This window comes from Lethenteron reissneri, chromosome 49 (assembly GCF_015708825.2).
Source record: "Lethenteron reissneri isolate LAM-NWPU_2019-01 chromosome 49, ASM1570882v1, whole genome shotgun sequence".
Classification (NCBI taxonomy): domain Eukaryota; kingdom Metazoa; phylum Chordata; class Hyperoartia; order Petromyzontiformes; family Petromyzontidae; genus Lethenteron; species Lethenteron reissneri.
In genome coordinates this window covers 10037262-10057141 of record NC_083827.1, presented here as the reverse complement: position 1 = coordinate 10057141, position 19880 = coordinate 10037262, and the positions used below count along the sequence as shown (strand labels likewise).

Below are 19880 nucleotides of genomic sequence, written 5' to 3'. Positions count from 1 at the left end.
TAGCAGTCAGTCCCACTTTGCTCTTTGCCTGCAGTCGTCATAGGCCTGGTCTTGCTTAATGATTGTCATCGCCCAACGGTCGTCGTTGAGATCAAATATAAACCACTGCGTTGATGACAAATATCCGCAATATCAACACTGCTGCCAGGCTGAGCTGGGTTACACGAGAGGCTGCTAGCTGGTACCCCGAGACTCGCTGGCGCGCCCGAGCAGGAACGTTTGCACGCTGCTTGTGGAGGCTCGCATATCTGCGCATCGATTTCACATCATGTGGGACCAGCAAGCGCATCGGTGCAGATGATGTCTCGGCACATTGACGCCGGCGGTGGCGGCGGTGGCGGCGGTGGGGACACATCGGTCTTAACCTCACAATCAGCAGCAATGTACCTCGGTAGCAGCAATGTACCTCGGTAACAGCTCTGATTTTCGTGCGCGATACTCGAGTGAATCGATGATTAGAAACATCGCTTCTCACGTTAGCGGGGAGGGAGACGTGGCGGTGGTGCGTCTGCCGCTCGCTGCAGAGGTTCGAGATTCGAGCGAAGCAGGCCGTCCTGGTTAATACTGCCGTTGTATTAACTTTTAGCTGTATAATATACGGCATCTGCATCACGGTGCATGTAGCAGATCCCATAACTGTTATTTTGAAAGAGTAGGTCATTAGTGCTGGCATCACGGTCCCTAATTTGCGAAAGATGTAAAATGTCCCACAAATGATCGGAATGGCTAAAACCACGTGGCAACATCGGCCCACATTTGTCCGTGAAAAATTGAGCCTTCATGATCGCCTTGCATTGTATGTGGCGGTAAATACGAAATAATAATTATTTTCTGCAGTATTTTTCAGAAGCCTTCACATCGCCCACACCGCCTGACCCTGCCTTTGGTCAGGCAGTAAGGCTGTGGGCTAACGAACCGGCTGTGGCTGGGATATTTTTTTAAAAAATAAATTGGATTTTTTTTCCTTCCGCAAGGTGTGTGGGTGTGCCATTTTTTTCTACGCAAGTTGCATTTTTTTTTTTACGTGGCAAATCCACCAGATCCTTATTTCAACTGCAGGCAGCAAGCATTGTGACTAAACAGCAGCTGCACTGCACAGCTTGGGGCAGTTCAATCTGTGTGTGCGGCTAAAAGCTGATGGACTGTGAGCCGAGTGACCGCTTACAAACAAGCTGCTGTTTTCTTCCTGCGGAGTTGGGTTTCTAGAGAACTGGACTGCACATGGAGGCTTTAGATAAGAGGTGAATTCAGATTTCATGATTGCGATAGAGGATGGAAAATAAAGCCACCACGCAGCTTGTTCCGCAAAATGTTTGTTTTTTCCAACTGCGCCTCCCCATCCACTTGTGTCTAACAGTAGCACTCCGCAGTTTTTGGCGAACCGGGCGAGGAGTTGCGCAATGCTGAGAAGTTGTGTCTCTGCCGTTGTCGCTCAATCGGTGCCACAGCCAAAGCCGGCGGCTCATTGTCTGCGCAGTCGGTGCCGAACAGAAATCCCCGGGAACGACTGAGTCGGCAAAGAACTCCCGTTCCACGGCGTCTCGCGTAGATTTGCATTCATCTCACGCAAAGCCAAATTAATAAGCCGCTTGGAGAAAATGTCTCTCATCCCTCCCCCACCTCCTGCCCTCCCGACATTTACAATCTGTTACTACCTCGTTTTCTGCTGGAGGTAAAGTCCAAAGGTGCAGTCTTACATTCGCTTGATTGGCAGAAGAGCCACTACGAGAGTGCACTCTGGATAGCCCCGTCTAGCATTCGGCACACATTTACACACGGGCCAGACATCTTACAAGAGGCGGCAGTGCCCACACCCTTCCCCACCATACGCGACTTGCCGACAGACTGCCTGTGGTCGGCCCCATTGATACCGCTGGATGGAGAGAGGCGGGCGGGCTTGGGGGTTGGCGGAAGATTTAAGAAACTCGCTCCACTGTTTCAACCACCATGCCGGGAGGGGGAGTCAAACCGACGGCCTCTGTGGCAGCTTCAGCGAGGTTTAATTCTGCCGTTCCACAGCACCTTGTGCTGTGTTCCACCCGAGTACCGTGCCAGCCTAATCGGAGCTTTCATGGCGGAGGCATTAGTCATTGACGTGTAATTAATTTCCATTGTGCAAAAGCTTTATTCCTAAACGGTATTCCGCTCACGGTGTGTCACGTAGCAATTGGCACCGAGAACATCGACAACACACGTGCAATGTCTGCTGCAGCAGCAGCAAGTGCGCTGTACGGTAATTTGCAGTCCTTTATCTCTCCGCTGCTGGATGATGCTCTCCCGAGCATCGTCTTCCACCCCCAAATTGTCAGGTGGGGGGGGCGGGTGGAAGGGGCTGAGCTCCCCCCATCCACCCTCCCCCTCCAATTATAAATTCTTACAGTCAAATAAAACAAGTGTTGGTACAATATTTAACAGCAGTGAATGGCGTGGCAGCTGTCGCTTCTCTGTTTTGTCCCAGCTGATAGAATGATTAATAATTGATCATTACGTTGCCTAACCCCCCCAAAAAATCTATTATGTTTAACATTTGTATAATATTGATTGTGTCCTGCCTTCCCCTCCTCCCAAGTTTTTTGTATGCCCAATTATTTAACCACGGCGCCAGCGCAGCTCGGATCTGCAGTGGAAAAAGGGGTATTCATCCTTCAGGGCAGGGCAGCTGTGGAGCAGTGTCCGTGAGCCGTGCGTGTAAGACGTGTCCGTGAGCCGTGTCTGTGAGCCGTGTCCGTGAGCCGTGTCCGTGAGCCATGAGACGTGTCCCGTGTCCATGAGCAGTGTCTGTGTCCCGTGTCCGTGAGCCGTGTCCGCGAGGCTCCGTCTGTGTGTAAACGCCGCCTCTGCTCGTGCGCGTTGTGTGCGTTAATTGTCATCGCTGTTAAGAATGCACGAGGACGTCTTGTGCAACGTGTCGGTGGCCACCGGTGGTGAGCGCCGGGCAGCACCTCGGAGAAGCGACGTGGTTGTCGTGGGGCGACGGACGGTTCGTGGAGCGTGTGACCCCGGTGACGGATTTTGATCGGGCTACAAAGCCCAGATTTTTATTCCGCCGTGCTTTAACTTTGTCACTGTACTTTTAAAATGCGTTCTGTCATTGACGTTTTTAAACACGGCTAGTGAATGCATATTTATCTTTAGTTTGAGTGCATGTCACGAGAGACTGGGTATTATCCTTCCCGTTAAAACATGCCTCACGCAGTGGGCGAGGCACCCGTGGCTCAGTCTCGCTGCGTGAAAGCGATTCTCTGGTTTCTAAAGAGTTTAATCTGTTAATATGTACAGTATTATAATAATAATAAACACATGTATCCATAGCCCTGCCTTACCACGGTAGAGTCACGTTTTAGGCAATAGCCCTCCTCCTTCTTCTTCAGAGGAGAGAGCAGATATATTGGCCGACTTGTCATGGAAGATTGCCCTTTACACTTTGGTGCCCTTATCAAATGGATAACGTCCAGATAACGTTGACAGATGACCGGCTCTGAAATTGGTATCTGAGTGGACTCCCAGTGCATAGAAACAGAACAACATGAGAAAGCCTCTAAACAGTCGAACTCCATACGTGTAAACATGTTGACATTGCAAGTCAAATCACGATGTGTATCTCTCCGCGTGTCAATCGGTCACGATGTCCGACGTTTCGCTGCACGTTGCTGGGAGCTTTCTTTCGAAGCCGATTCGAGCGACTCAACTTTCTCTCTCTCTCTGGATTCACTTTCTGAAGAAGCTGCCGGGCTCCCGGGCGCGGAACGTCGGACGCCGTGCCCGAACGGCACGCGTCACGGCCAGCAAATGCACGCGGCGAAGTGCCGGCAGTAAATTAACCGCACGTTGCCGCAAAACGGCATTACGGGAGGTGCCACGGTGATGCAGAGGGCCCATTGTGAGGCTAAATGAGCCGTGTGCCCTGAGTTATTATGGACACTCTGGAGTTGTGATTTTAGAGCTGGTCCTTGCCGGCGGAGGGCCACAGCCAGCGGGCGCTGCGTTCCTGCGGGAGTTGAGTGCCGCTGCTAAGATGATGTCCGAGGGAATGAGCGGCGTGCCGTGGCAACGGGTTGTGACGCACGAGCCCACCGCCGCCTCCCGCCTGCCCGCCCGCCCGCCCGCCCGCGGCTGATGAATGTTTTGCAGTCCCCACTCTCTCGCTGCTCACCTCGCCCAGACCAATGTGAGTTTGGCAACGATTATTTACTTCGGGCCGTATCCTTAGTCAAGTCGTCGTCTGTGGATTTCACGAAGTCCATTATCTTAAGTGGCATTTGCAGTGTTGTTCGCTGAGCATTGTTTGTTTGTGTTTGTCATTCTCTGTCTAGTTGGCGACAACCTGTGCAGTTTTTCGTGAAATCTTTGTCTGAATTTAATCTCAGTCTTTAAATCAGTTGCTGTTCTGACTGGTAGTTGCTTTTCAAACGGAGCGACTGTGGGCTTTGCCCGACAGTGGCAGCAGCAGCATCAGCATCGTTCGCTCCGGGCGTATGCGACTGAATGGCAGCAGACACTGACAACGCAAATCTCTAATCGTTGCTTTTCATTGGCCATTGGCCATACAAAAGGAGATGGATTGAGTCTGGCCACATAGACCCCCCCCCAGCCCGCAACCGTTCAGCTGCCACTCACCCAGTATCAATTCAGCGAATCCGAGAGAGCCGCGCTGTCTTCACTGCTGCCGTGAGGGAGCCAGACGCACTCTCCACTGCTGGCCTGAGGGAGAGCCGTGCTCTGTCCATTACATTAGTACTAGAGTTTTTTGTGCGATTAAATCCACTGCTGGATGAAGGCCCACCGCACAATCCTAAGGATTTACTTGACCAGTCTGTTGGGGGCCGCTGCACGCTGTGGTTGTTGGGGGGTGCTACTTTGTTGAGATATCATTTGTGGCCAGGACGTTTCTGGAAAATAGCTGTATAGCTCAGTGGGCCTTATCTAGTAAAATAAAAAAAGATTAGTTTTTTAGTTTAGTCTTAGGTACTGCCTATGTGCAGCTGCGCTTATGAATTTCGTCTCCGCTTTGGAGACGTGTTTTTACAATCGTGTGAGGTGTGACATCGAGCAGCAAGCGACGATGGTCGTCGCGGTCAGGAACACGCTTGATGACGTTTCGTCCGCTCGCGAGTCAACGTTAGCTCAAACCAAACTATTTTGTCGACAATATAATCCATGCCAACCGCTTCCTCGCGTGGAATACGAGCGGCCGGGATGGCCTTCGCCGAGGAACATCGGCCGGTGGCCCACGGGGGCTTGTGAGTGGAGAGCTCCATTTCTGGCACATGGTCGGAGGAGGCAGCAGCGGCAGCAGCAGCAGCAAGCCGGCGCTTGTCGCTGGGTGTTTGCCGGCCTCAGAGAGAGAGATACTGGATCAGTGCCCGATTATCCAAGTAGCAAACGTAGCTAAATATGCTACGGGCCCCGCACTTTCAAGGGCCCCGCGCTAAATGCTTTCAAGCTATCAATTCCGGTTCTGTGATTCTGCACTTCCTCTTACTATAGTACTATACCGCCTTCAACTTTTATGAACAACTGGGTGTTTAAGGTTAGTGATTTTTTCGTATTATCTGGCTGTATAGCAAATGAAAAAAATACAATTACTTTACCATGCAAGTGAAAAATGTATGTGTTTTAATATTTAAGTGTTTATTTTATTTTATTTAGTGCCACTTTATGACATATGCTCCAGGCCCCGCACTAGCATAGCCCGGCACTGTACTGGATGTGGTGTGCCGGGTGCGGAGGGATTTTCCTGGCCGCCGCACCTCGACATACACCCCCACCCCACCCCAATATGAAGCCCTGGAAGAAATGGCACCCATTGTTAAATGAGAGATTTCCGCACCAAATATCTTATAAGAAAAACATCTGTTATTTTGAGGGTAATATCTCCCCATTGGTAAGGAAAGTGAGACAGGTTCTGCCTGCCAACATGAACTAACATGAGATGTTTTAGTCCATCAGAATTCAGAAGTATGGGTCTTCTGATGCAGCGCTCTCTACACTTATTCTCCAAACTCGTTAACGCCGCCTTGGGTTTTTGTCAGCAGTTCAATTGCTTTAAATAATTGGCAAGAGCACTCCATTATTGCGTAATTGTCCCGTAACTACTTAGTCTTAATGCGATCCTCTGTGTGTTTTTTTTGCTGAATGTTATCCCATGAGAAACCGTACCAACGAGATGGTAAAAATTTGACAAAAAAAACGATCGATTCTTTGAGTTGAATTGTAACCGCGACCAAATCACTGCATCATGGTGAAGCGGGGCGCCACGAGTTTGGTGCGTTGCTTTTGTGCCAAATTATCGTTCATTTCAAATCACGCAAGCGGAACATTATTTTTCAATGCCGGTAATTAATGATTTTTGTTGTTGTTAAAAGCTTCTGTTGGCTCTCACACGGATGTGAGTGTGGCAATTGGCGGTGGAGAGGCAAGTTAATGGCGTGGGGAAAGTGCGCGTGCTCGATCCCATGCAGTCACACGATCCCACATAGTCACGCGATCCTGAGTCGTCACGTGATTCCACACAGTCACGCGCTCTCGTGTAGTCACACGAACCTCGGGCGCTAACTGGCAGCCCCATCGATCGCTCTCTTTCTCTCTCGTGCAGAGATTTGATTTTGCTTTTTGAGAATAAAACTTGAAAATGCTCGCTGAAATGATTACTGCGGAACAAGCCAATTGACTGAACGTCATCGCATCGCACCAGCAATTTGTCTATTCACCGAGAGATAAACAGACGAGGGTTTTAAAACAGATGTAAAGGTTTTTTGTCTGTTTAAAAACAAAAAAATACATTCGGTTCCATTAGATAATTATCAAATCATAATGCATTTCCCCAAGTCAATGTGGTTTCATCTTTCCGATTCTCATCGGCAAGGGTGCGGCCTGTTAAACCCAACACCGCTGTTTTGCCTGATGAGAGGTCCTCGATTGACGCAGTGCAGCCCGTTCAGTGCAGTTCAGCAACTTTGTACGCGTGAGCTGCGCTGGTGCATTTTGGGAACGGCCGTCGAGGAGTTGGTACAGAAAAAATGCGGACTCCGCCTATTCCGGCTGCACGGAATACAGTGTTTCTCCCTTGCACGCGTGAGTTTTCACCGGGTCTTTCGTCTTCCTCCCACATGTAAGCACTCGTTAATTATGCTGATCACACCTCTATACATATAAAGGACCGCAGAGCTTGGGCAATTGTTGGGAGCGCCGACTCGCCGGGCGCCTGCCTTGTCGCCTGTCTGTGGTCCAGCCTCCGAGTCGTTCTCTCTCTTCTAGAGCGAGCTATTACTGCGTTACGGCGGCACGTCGCAAGCTGAAATAATGATTATTATATTATACAATGTGTTCCTGTTTCGTTTCTCAATGTAACTCCAAGCGTGCGTGACAGAAATGTGTGTGTTTACTGAGGGCTGGGCTTTATGGATGGGCGTGGAAGTGAATTATCTACAAAATTGGAGGAGGGGAGGAGGAGGAGGTTTCATCGATTGTCTGCTGCTTTTTCACCGGCCGGATTGAAGCGGCCCTGACGCGGCAGTGATGAATGCTCTTTAGATGATCTTCCCCATGGGGACTTGCGCACACTCAATTGTGCGGCGTTTAATCTGCTAACGGCCCAATCGCAGCGTCTTGTGTGTAAAGCCGCGCTATACGGTGAAGCCCTTGCAGTGGCAGGAGTCACCGAGCACTGTAAAATAAGTCACGCACTACTGTCGCCTCGTCAACATACGCCCCCCCCCCCCGTCTAGTACCCGATTAGTGCTAGAGCGATGGATGATTATCGTTTTGGTGCCAATCGTGCCCACGGGCCATACGACGTGAGGTAGTGGGCCGCGTGTGGGCCGCATGTGGGCCGCGTGCGTGCCGTAGATTATGGGGCCGCACGGCACTCCCTGTAGGCCCGCGCCGCTGAGCCCACGGCCTGAACCGCTACGTGCTTCCCCCATCTCAGTCGCCATCGGCCGCGATCTGTCCACTGCCGCTGGACGACGGCCTCCCAAAGCGTTCCTCGTCTCTCGCAGGCCGCCTAGCGCCCGCGCGCGAACTCATCTCGTGGCTCCATCTCCGTGGTGGACTACCTCTGGGGCGCACTGCCTCTTCTGCCTGCCACCCCGGTTGTTCGTCTCGACCGCCGGCTCTCACACCTTCGAGCAACGTATCCTGCCCATGCCCACTTTTTGTTGCCAGTCTATGCGATGGCTTAAACGTCCGTATGCTCTCTGATCCACACGTTCCTCTTTCTGTCCGTCGGTGTAATTCCAAGCGTGTGTCTCTTTCCGTGCTACGGGGCTGCCTTATTTAATACGAATGAAACGGCGCCGCTAGCCAGACGCTCGCCGCGTGTGGTGGGTGCGTGCGCACGCGTGCGGTTCTGTGATGTTTTACTGGAAGAGCCGCGATCGTTCCGTTCGTCGATTGTGAGCAGCGGCATCGGGGGGTTTAATTTCAGCCGGAAAACATCGCCACAAACGGCGGCACACCACGTCCAACGTACCCAGTCTTGCTATGGCCGTGCCTCCAAGTTGCACGCCACCTACTTTAGTCTGTGACGGACCTGGATTTCTGCCCCAATGTGTGTGGTGGTTGCTGGGGGGGAGGGGGGATGCAGTGGGGGTGAAATGCCAGGTACCTCTCCGTCAAATCCAGGCTGAGAATGCGGCACAGCAGATAGCAGTGCCACAAGATGCGGTCAGTGCGTTGTACAATGTGGCATTAGTGCTAGCTGTGGGGGTGTGGGGAGTGGCAGCAGGAGTACTTGGTGATGTGATACCAACATCGAAATTGCATCGCCGGCGGTGAAAAATCCTTCGTTCGTCAAGTTTAATTTGAACCAGGTGACAGCCCGCACTGAGCGACTTGATGAAGTACGGTCAAACAACCCCCTCCTAGCGACTGACGACGACCGTGCCGATGACGACGACGATGACGACGGGGAATGACGGTCCTCTCTGCAGCCACAGCAGTCCATGGGACGATTGAGTCGCGAGCGTCGCGCGGTCAGCAGGCAGCCTCGCGCCCGCTCGCCATGCACGCGGCTCGCCGACAAAGCGCCCAGGCGCGGCCGCCAAAGTCCGTCCAGAGGACGACGGTGCTCTAACTTCACGGCCGCTCGGACCGTTCCGGTCCGCGTGCGGCCCGGACCGTCGCGTTCGGGCCGGGGAGGTGCCACTCGTGCCGGCCGTGCTGTTAATCTCATCGTAAGAGCGATTTATTTTCTCGGGCTGCCTGACGGCCGGCACTCGCGCAATTAAAGTGGAGCGTGTTTGGCAAAGCTGCGCTCTTTCAGCGTAAAGGCTTTTTTTTTTACTTATTCACGACTTTCTTTTTCCAGAGCGCACTCATTACATTCAAAGACTTTGAGATATGGGGATGGCCCTGGGAATGTTTCCTAATTTTGAACTAATTGTGGCCAGTTTTGCACGAATGTTATTATTATTTGCGTTCCGTGTCCGTAAATGTTCGGGCTAGACGTTCGCTCCCCGGCGCGTGCTCTCGGGATGCACCGCACGCTGTTCGGCAGGGTACCCAACATTCCCTTCCTGAAGAAGCCTCCAGCTGTGTGGAGCGAAGCGTCGGAAACATCGTGCCAAAACGACACAAAGTGGCAAAAAAAGGCTAAAACACAGGGGGGGTGGGGTGGAGAGAGAGCGACATGCGGCAGCACAACTGCGGAAACCTTCATGTGGGCGACAGACGCCCGCGTGTCGCACCCGCGACTGGGAGCCTCCCAGTGTCCCCAGCCACAACAGACTGTCACAACCCACGTCACCCGGTAATTGGACACCCCCACCCCCCCGCTGGGGGGCAGGGGCGGACTTTGTGAGCCGCGTCTGCCGTATCCGCGCATCTGCCGCCGGTCACATCTGCTCAAGTTTGTCTTAACGGTGACAAGAGGACCACAATGCACCTCTGCAGGAAATACTGATGGTTTTTGCAGAATGCACACAGAGGCTATGTGCTTCATGATGAAAAATAAATTCTTGACCCTTTCTGCCAATAATACAGGTGTTAAGATGTTAATACCAGGGACGTGCAGTCAGGAGAGGCAAGGAGAGGCAGAGCCTCACATGTCATACTCCAATGAAAATAGCCGTTACAAAAAAAAATATAGGATTTTTCCACTGATCTGTGTTATAAATGTAATTTCTGTACGATTCCAATCATTTTTATTGTCAAAATCGCCAAATTTGCGGAGCTCCGCTGCAAATACAGGAAGAGACGAGAGGTGAGGCAGCGACAAGCTCAGCCTCCCCTCTGATTGCGCAACCCCTCAGTAACTGGATGGAGCGCGGGCAATAAGCGCGTGCCTACTACTATCTCAGTGTGTCACCAATGTGATGTTTGTAGACCCCATTTCATGTCCTCGCCTTCCATACTCCAGGTAACTTATTTCACGTGTGTGTATAAAGATATTTAGGCTCACTGGTCTCGTCGTTAAACTGCAATGAAAACGCACCAGGAGAGGCAGCTATCACATCTGCCTCACTGAGGGGGACGTGTCTAACACGCTCCCTCAGTGAGGACACGCCCCCTCAGTGAGGACACGCCCCCCTCATTGTGTGAATCTGGCTCTGACATGAGCCAGTGCCTCCCCAGCCATTGACTTCACCGCACGTCACTGGTTAATACAGGTTTTAGGATGTTAATACAGGTGGTAGGATGTTAAAACACCTCGTCATATCTCGCGAAAATACTGCCATAGTTGTGCGCTTCTTACATGTGTGTTGCGTGGCACGTACAGTTTTCCAGCCTATGCTATTATTACTCGTTGGTTCTTTCGGTAAAGTCATGTAGGTATAATTATTCTATTATAGGCATGTGGTGTGCGTGTGTGTGCGTACAGGCGAGCTCTGCTTGGCATCATGATGCCTGGTAGTGCCACACTCGCCGCACGGCCCCCCCACCCCCGCGGTGTCTAGTGGGCGGAGGAGGAGGGCCGCTGGAACCGGCCGCTGGAACCGGCGGCCGCCACCATGGTGCTGCACCGCTCGCCGTTCCCCAACGCGTGCTGCCGCGGCCTGCACGCGGCCGCCTGGGCCCTCGTGTTCCCCGCCTACTGGCTCGCCGACCGGCTCATCGCCATCTGCGTCTCCACCAGCAAGGAGCGCGAGGAGCGCGCCCAGGACGCCTGCTACCTGCGCCCGCTCTACCTGTGCGTGCTGGTGCCCGCGGTCTTCCTCGCGTTCCTGCTCTCGCTGCCCTTCGCGCTGCTCGGCTTCCTCGTGTGGTTGCCCCTGCAGTCGGCGCGGCGGCCGTACGCGTATTCCTCCTTCCACGGCGGCAAGGATCGGCAGGCCAGCAGGCAGCGGCCGCCGCTGACCGACCTGCTGCGGCAGGGCGGACGCAGCTTCTCGTTCGCGTCGGCCAACGTGTGCCTGCTGCCCGACTCGCTTGCGCGCTTCAGCAACCTGTCGCACACCCAGCGGCGGTCCCGCGAGATGGGGCTTCGCATCCGCAACGGGGTGGGCCGCCCGCCCATCCGCATCCTGGTGGACTCGCCCACCGACACGTCGGAGAGCAACACGAGCCTTCTGGACTCGGAGCAGCACGGTGGCGGCGGCTCCATGTACGGGGCGCTGAGACGCACGACGTCCCTGCAGTCGCACACGTCGGCGCAGCAGGGCGGGCAGAAGCGCGGCGGAGCGCAGCAGGGCAGCCGGGAAGACATCCAGTACATCGACAGGGAGACGCCCGAAGACGACAGGACTGGTGGCGGCGGTGGGGAGAAGGGCAAGGAGGATTCCTGCAGCGTCAAAATCGAGTTTGGGGACGGGGACGCGATGACCAACGGGACGGAGGCGGCGCCGCCGGAGGACGGGCGCAGGGACGCGCAGGCGAACAACGACCGCTCCGCCGCCTGCGCCAACCTCCTGTCGGAGAGGATGGCGAAGGCCTCGCGCAAGCGGGCGAGCAAGACCGGCGAGGAGATCTACAGCGAGGTGGCGCCGTTCTTCCCCGCGGACCTCGACTTCCTGTGCCTGCAGGAGGTGTTCGACAAGCGGGCGGCGGCGAACCTGTGCGAGCAGCTGCACCCCTGCTTCCCCTACATCCTGTCGGACGTGGGCGTCTACGCCTTCCACGGCTGCCAGTTCAAGTTTTTCAACAGCGGCCTCTTCCTCGCCAGCCGCTTCCCCATCCTGGACGCCGCCTACCACTGCTACCCCAACGGACGGAAGGAGGACATCCTCGCCGCCAAGGGCGTCCTCTTCGCCAAGGTGAGGGAGGCGGGGTGGCGGCGAACATTGGTGGGGGGTTTGCGGGCCGGCATCGGATTCGCCGTCGCTCGCAAATTGTGGCGGCAGAGTTTGCCGCCGCGGTAGTGTCTGCGTGGCTCACCACGCGTTGATCGATGCCCCCTCGCCACTACTATCCCAGTAAAGTTACCTGCATTTCTGGTGGGCTCGACGTTGGATGCGTGCTAAGCGGGAGCCCGTTCCCGTTAGCTCCGCCCACTCTTTCATAGCCACGCCCACTAGAACTCGCTTGGCCCGCCCCGCACAGCAAGGGGATTCGCTCATCACTCTTGTTGTTGGCTCTGCCTACTGTGGATAGTCACCGCCCAAATCTGCAAGGTACGCCCACTGCTCTGGTAGCTCCCACCCACTATTTTGTTAGCCCCGCCCACTGCTCAGTTAGCCCCGCCCACTACTCGGGTAGCCAGAACATTTAAAATCGGGTATAAAATCCCAGTTTTCACAAGAGTTTTGGAGAAGTGGGGTGGCGGGGGTGTGGGGGGGTTGAGGGGTTTGAGATTGGGTCACACTTTTTGAAACCACTGAGACTGTCCTGTCCAAACCGAGACGGTTGGCGGCTTAACTCCCCATCCATTCTCACATCACTGGACATTATATCCCAAAAGGCCAAACAAAAACCCACCTCCATTATGGACTCTCACTGCTGTTTAATTACGATGGTGTGTTTTGGGCAGCGTCATTTTTCCTCCCCCAGCCTTGTGATCAATCCTAGTCATGTTGGTTTATTACTTTGCTGCGTTGCCCGTGCAGCGCTGATGGGATTGAGTGCCTCCAGCCAGGCTCCTGGGTCACTGCTCATGAATTTATGAAGCGGTGTGATTAAACAGCACGCTGCTGGCACACGGGGGAGGCCCCACACTGCCCCGGGGGGGGGGGGGGGGGAGTCGATTCTGGGCAGAGCCACGCAAGCAATGTTGGGTTGGTTGGGTGGCTCCCCCCCCACCCCCCTGGAATTCTAGGTTTTGACTGCACCGTACTTAGGTTTGCTCATTTCCAGCTATGAGATATCCCTGCGGTAGAGTGGCAAAGTGGTGACACTTGTGTCTCGCAGGAAGAAGGCCCGGTGGGGTTTGATTCCCAACCCGAGTGTCTGTCTGCGAGGGGAGTTTGTATGTTCTCCCTCTGTTCTGCGTGGATTTTCGCCGGGTTCTCCGGTCTCCTCCTAGAACTAATGAAACCCATACAAGGCATTTAGAATTGGTATTGGCCAAAACATCTCTTTCTTTTCTGCAAAGTACTCAATTAGGATCACACGTAGCAACATCAATCACATCGACTGCGAAAACTTGGCCGGACCCTCTGCTCGAAATGTAGCGCAGCAGCAGCAGCAGCAGCAGCAGCAGCTTGGAACACCTGTACCTGCTTATTTTCCAAGATCTGAAGAAATGGTCACCGTGGTGGTGAGATTAATATATCTGTCGCCTGCTATGCGGGAGGTCGTTGGTGTCGAATCCGACCCCTGATGCCCGTACGTTTGGAATTCGAATGTTCCCCTGGATCCTCTGGTGTTTGCCAACCATAGTTAGGGAACATGCGTGTGGATCACTTGTGATGACATGAGCCACTTCAGTGTGAGCTATCATGCGTGGCGAGGTTGCCTCTGAAAAAGGAAATGACAGCTCATTGGGCTCAACACGAGCGTCGAGGCGTTTGGCGGTCGTCTCCTGTTTAAATTCCGAGCCAGCGGTGGAAAGTCCACATTCCCATTGCGTGATGGGTGAGGCCTTGTGTAATGTCCCAAACAAATGTACAAAACACATAACCAAGCGCGTGCTTCTTGTGGTGTCACCCTCAGGTGCACGTGGGAAGCACTGCGCAGGACCAGAGGATTGTGGGATACATCGCCTCTACGCATCTGCAAGCCCTGGAAGGTAACCTAGCCGAAATCGCGAGGGTCGTTTGGATTCTATTATAATTGTATTATTACTCCTGCACTTGTTCACCCATCAATGCCTCACTTGAGTCTGAAGACTCGTTTTCTGGAGACTCCTGTCAAGTGTAGGCAGGTGGGCAAGGCTGGGCGCGTGTGGGCGTGCGTGAGTGGGCTTGGGCATGGGTGGACATGGGTGGGCGCGTGAGGGCATGGGTGGGCATGGGCGTGGGTGGGCGCATGTGGGTGGGCATGGGTGGACACGTGTGGGCATGGGTGGGTTCCTCACGAGTGTGTGCCGCGTGCGCAGAGGACGCTGACATCCGCTGCGAGCAGCTGGACCGGCTGCTGGAGTGGAAGGAGGAGTTCGTGGAGGCGACGTCGGACCCGGCGCGCCCGCAGGACCTGGTCGTCTTCGACGTCCTGTGCGGGGACTTCAACTTCGACAACTCCTCCGAAGGTTGGTGGTTTGGTGGTGCCGTTGGGGGGGGGAGGTGGAGGGGGTGGAGGAGCCCGCTGGCGGCAGCCCCATCTCGGTGTAAAGTCTTTGTAATGCGTGTGTGTGTAATGCGTGTGTGTGTGTAATGCATGGTGTAATGTGTGTGTGTAATGCATGTGTGTGTGTGTGTGTAATGCATGTGCGTGTAATGCGTGTGTGTGCGTGTAATGCGTGTGCGTGTGCGTGTAGTGTGTGTGTGTGCGTGTAATGCGTGTGTGTGTGCGTGTAATGCGTGTGTGTGTAATACGAGTGTGTATATGTAATGCGTGTGTGTGTCTGTAATGCGTATGTGTGTGTGTGTACTGCGAGTGTGTATGTGTAATGCGTGTCTGTGTAATCCTCGTGTGTATGTGTAATGCGTGTGTGTGTGTGTGCATGTGGCTCCAGATGACCGCAAGGAACAGCAGCACCGCCTCTTCTCGCACTACACGGACCCGTGCCGCCTGGCGCCCGGGCGGGACAAGCCGTGGACGGTCGGTGCGTGCCGCGCTCCCCAAAGGGGGAGCTCAACACAACCCGACACAAATCTGCCTGCCGCCTGATGAAGCTGGTTGTAATTACTGGCGAAACGTCATACTCACAGATTGTAAATGTTGTGGCTTGGCTCTCCAACACACCGGTGTGCTGTACTAGTATACTACACTATACACTACACTACACACTAGTGCTGTACTAGTAACGAATTGGCCACGTTCTGTTTACGTGTCAACCCTTAGGAGTTGGCTGTGTCGGGTGGTGGCGGGTTTTAACGACACATTTATATATTTACGTGATCTATCCCAAAAACCTCTATTACAACTCAACACCAAACCACCGTAAGGACATGAGGACCCAAAACGTCGGAGAGCCGTACAGCCCAACCGGGAAATCCTACTGGGCGGGGGTAAAACCCAAACGTGCGTGTCTCGCATTGCAAACAAAACACGGTGGCGACCTCTGAAGTCGGATCATTCAACGATATTTTCACCCGTAGGCCGCACAATACAATGGCATGCCACGTGAAGTCGTATATGTTACACCCGCAAATGTTTTGATGCCGCTTGGCGTCGTTTACACCTCCGCACGAGACCACCGATCAGCGTCTCTCGTCTGCAGCTCTCTCGTCTCCGTCCCTCATTCATGTCTCTCTCTCATTTCACGAATCTCTCTCTCGCGTTATATCCCGGCGGCTCGTATCTCTCATATCCAAGAGCCCTTCGTGAGCCACGCCTGTCCCGTGGGCTGCCAATTGATGAAGCCCGCTGTTTAAGCTCGGCGGCGGTCGGCTCTTGCGGCCTGCCCGCGTCCCGCGTGCCATCACAAACGCACGGTCCGTGTCACTGCTCACGCACGGAGCCAGGCGAATCCGCGCGCCCGCGTATCCGCTGCTCGTGGGACGACTTGGACCGCTTGGCGCGAGATCCGCCGCTGCGGACGGAGACGGCGGTGCAGGATCGCGAGGCGCGGCGGGTTTATTTGACGACTCGGCATCCTTGCGCCCGGTGGGACAACTTAACGGCCCATCGTAATTTCAGCTCTGTCGAGCGACTCGATGGCTCCGTCGTGATTCCGCTCGGTGAGGCGATTTTGACGACTCGGCGCATCGTTGCAGCTCACGGGATGACTCGGCGTAATTGTGCTTTGGGGACCGTCGAGGCGACTCGGCATCAATTTACCCCTTGCCTGCTCCCCCCCGGGGGGGGTTCGCTGCCACGTGCCACTCGCGCGGCGGCGGCGGTCTCCGCGGGTGCTGCCGCGGCACGGGGAAACCGTAACGAGGGTCGTGCGGGACCGTCGATGTGCCCCGCCCACCCGCCCACCTGCCCGCCCGCCCACCTGCCCGCCCGCCCCCCAAGTCGTGCGTTACGACCTCCGTGTTTCCACGCTGCAGGGAGTCGTGCGGAATGAGCTCGCGTTGTGTGGCCTCCTCTGTACGTTTCGACGGCGGTGCCGAGCGGTGCCGAGATGACCTACGGTCGCCGGTGCGTGCGTAGCGGCTGCCAAACACCACGTGACGGCCTCCTGCCGCTCTGACTCTGTGTCGGTTTGCGCCGTGCGTGCGTGCGCGAGGGCGGGAGCGGTGGTGCAGCGGTGAGCGCGCCGTGTTACGAACCCGGCGTCATCACGGCCAAAACCGATGACGATTATCTGAACCGATTCTGGGCCTCCCCTAGGTCGACTCGACCTCAAAGCGGTACCTGGTGCGATGTGTGAACATTGCCACTGGGGAGACAAAGGCGGTCAGGCGTGGTGCTGGCCCATCCGCTCTCTCGTGTGCCGTTCCGGCCTTCATAGATGGTCGTTTAAAAGCACTTGTCCCAACAGCCTGCTCAAGGCTCTACGGGGGGGATCTTTGTCTTTGTTTTGCGTGAGTGCGAATATCAATAATTAAACATAACACTGAAGCTCGTCGCTGTTGTTGACGATAGCAACATTAAGAATGACGTCTGAGTGTCTTTTGTCAACACACTGCTGGATAAATGCCACCCGACGCCATACTTCACCACGCTGGTCATTTGGTGAAAGGCAGGTCCTCAGGGCAGGTTAGGTTATCACTCGCCCCTAAGGATAGTCGGGGCCAATGGCGCGGAGCCAGGATTTTCAGCTCGGGGGGGCAACCCCTCGAGCAATGCAAAATGATAGAGGAGTTGTTAGTGAGTAAGGAGTTGTTAGTACGTAAGGACTTGTCCCTTGCTTTTTATTCGACGCGTGTGCGGCGATGGCGCAGCCATCGATCGAGGGTCGAATTCGAACCGCGTTGTGTGATCGGCATCGCGCTCGCTGAAGGTGTGTGATGCCTTCAGGGAAGTCGTGTACTGTATACGCAACTGCGCACAATTCTGTGAGTTGCTTATAACTGCTTTGCTGTTACTTATTGCCAATTATGGACTCAGACTATTGTCCTATAATAATATGCTACACAATGGTAGTGGGGGTCGCAAAATGCCGATTTATTACTAATAAACCCCAATGATCCGATCGAAATGAGCGATTTTGATCGGATCATTGGGGGGGCACTTGCCTCCCCAACCCCACCACTGGCTCCTCCTGTGGCCGGGGTTGATGCTACAGCGGAGTGCTCTAACCACTGCGCCAAAATTCTCCCCAAGATAACTATATAACAAAAAATAAATTATTTGGTTTGCGGTACTGCGATGAACGCACACCAGAGTGTTCATGGAGGGCTTTCGCCCAGCGTCATTTTGGTGAATAATGACCGCCCCTGCTGATGAGGCCGAGTTTTATCGTTCAAATAAATGCCCGCTGGGCTCAATATGCATTTGCTCGGAATGGCACGCAGGCCAATGGACACGGACGTTAGGTCGTATTACAAAAAGACCTTCGCTCGTTATTGGATAATATAACTCGACAGATTGTTTTATTCTCGCAATACTTATGTAGCTCTTGTTAACTGCCACCATATCTGTGGGATGGTCATTCCCAATTTCATGAAATGATTATCCGTCTCCTTGTTTTCGCCCCCGAAGTGACGTCACGTGATCGTGGGATTGCTCGTTATTGCGTGAGCAATGTTTGGTGGTGGAACAAAGCACCGCTTGGTTTGTGCGAGCATTGGCCAAGAAACCTTACGTTTTAAGTTCACCATTCAAACGATAAATGACTTGAGCAATGAACCCATAACGTTCTGCGATTTGCCGCGATATAACTCTAGTGCAGTTCCGGGGGGGGAGCTGAGCGAATGTCTCATAAGCGTCTCTGCGGAGTTTAACCGAGGCTCGCAACGGCTCACCACGTAGCGGGGGGGGGGGGGGGGGGCGCTAATGGTCTGCCGCCCGCCTCCCGGGCTTCTCTCTGGGCCTCCGCGTGAGCAGCTCGCCGGCGGCGGCTCGCCGGCGGCGTCTCGCCGCGCCGTGGCTTCGGCTTCGGCATGCGCGATCGTTTGGCAGCTTTTAACGATCGGCAAAGGTGCAGCCCCCGCAGTCGCTCGCTCGCTCCCTGCCAACACTGGCGGAAGGAGCCTCTGCTAGAGAGAGAGGTCCAGGGCATCCCTCTGGGGAGGGTATTTTTGGTCTACTCTTCCATGCTGGACGGACGTTTTGGGAGACGTGGTGGCTTTTACCCACATTTTACCCCACCACACGTGACCTGCTGACCGGCTAATGGTGCTGCACCCATTGATATCACTGGGTGGACAGTGGCCGGGTGGAATTCGGGAAAAACTTGGCCCAATCGTCGCAGCTGTCGCGCCGTGGAGATGGAATTGAACCGGCGACCTCTGGATCGCAAACCCGGTGTGCTACTAACCATTACACACCGCAGCAGCAGCATCCCGGTCATGTGGCGTGCGAGTCAGATGGACGCGTCACGCACCGAGCGCGCTGTGGTACATCTACGTGGGGTTTGTAATTGGGGCGGCCCCCAGCGGGGATCGCAAGCGGCGGTCGCGGCGCCGTCATTTAAAGGGGATACCAAGTGCAGCGCGGTGTCCGGTATCGTCGCCGTGAACCGAACGGTTTTTGTTGTACACAACAACGGAGGCCCGTGGCAGTAGCCGCCAGGGCTATGCACCCAAATCGTTCGGTCTGTTTAAGCGGGGGAACAGTCAACCCCGGAGGGGGGGGGGGGGGGAGAATCTATTGCCTCATTCACGTAAAAAAAACAATAGTCGAGTCCGTAGAGCAATCGTTTTGTAGATGTAATGTGGGGCGAGGGGAGGGGATGTGGAAACAAACATTGTGGGGGGTGGCTGGGGGGTCCCCGGCTTGTATGGAGGAAGAGGGGAGAGGGAGGGAAGAGAAGTAGCGGGGTAAGCCGGAGGTTACGGGGAGAGATGTGGGTGGGGGGGACCTTATTAACGAGCGGCGAAGACGCACGCGAATTTTTAGATGAAAACGAAAACCGGCCGTGGGCACCCGCAGCGCGAACCGTGCGCGCCGTTCTCTCGGCGGGCGGCGGGCGGGGTGCCGTGTGGGGTGCCGTGTGGCAACCAGAGGTGAAAAGGGAACGGAGAATGATGAGGCCGCACTTGTCGCCCGGGAGAGCAAAGCGGTTGGAGGGGGAGAGCACGGGGGGGGGGGGGGGGGGCTGGGCGGAGGTGGTTTGCAGTGAGAGATGAATCAGGGGTCATTCTGACCATAGGGTTGATGGTGACTTTTGTGCGACCTATGACCTCCTGATGTTTGTGTGCCGGTCGTGGGGGTTGTTGCGCGATACTTCCCCACACTGGTCAGTGCAGCTTGGTAAAGGATGGGAGGGGGGGAGTGGACCGGGCTGGCTCAGATCGACCTCGCACTCGCCAGTGATGTTGGCCACCGCGGGAATTGAACTGGGGTGGCTG

General features: G+C 54.8%; 1 protein-coding gene across 1 annotated transcript in view; it reads left to right on the top strand.

Annotated features, from left to right (window-relative positions):
• Positions 1-19880, top strand: part of LOC133354847 (sphingomyelin phosphodiesterase 5-like) — a 36937-nt gene that overhangs the window by 8095 nt on the left and 8962 nt on the right. The window contains exons 2-5 of the mRNA XM_061572000.1: positions 10823-12194; positions 14029-14104; positions 14414-14563; positions 14990-15079. Coding sequence (XP_061427984.1) covers positions 10953-12194; positions 14029-14104; positions 14414-14563; positions 14990-15079 — 1558 coding nt within the window. The 5' untranslated portion in view covers positions 10823-10952. The remainder of the gene's footprint in view (positions 1-10822; positions 12195-14028; positions 14105-14413; positions 14564-14989; positions 15080-19880) is intronic.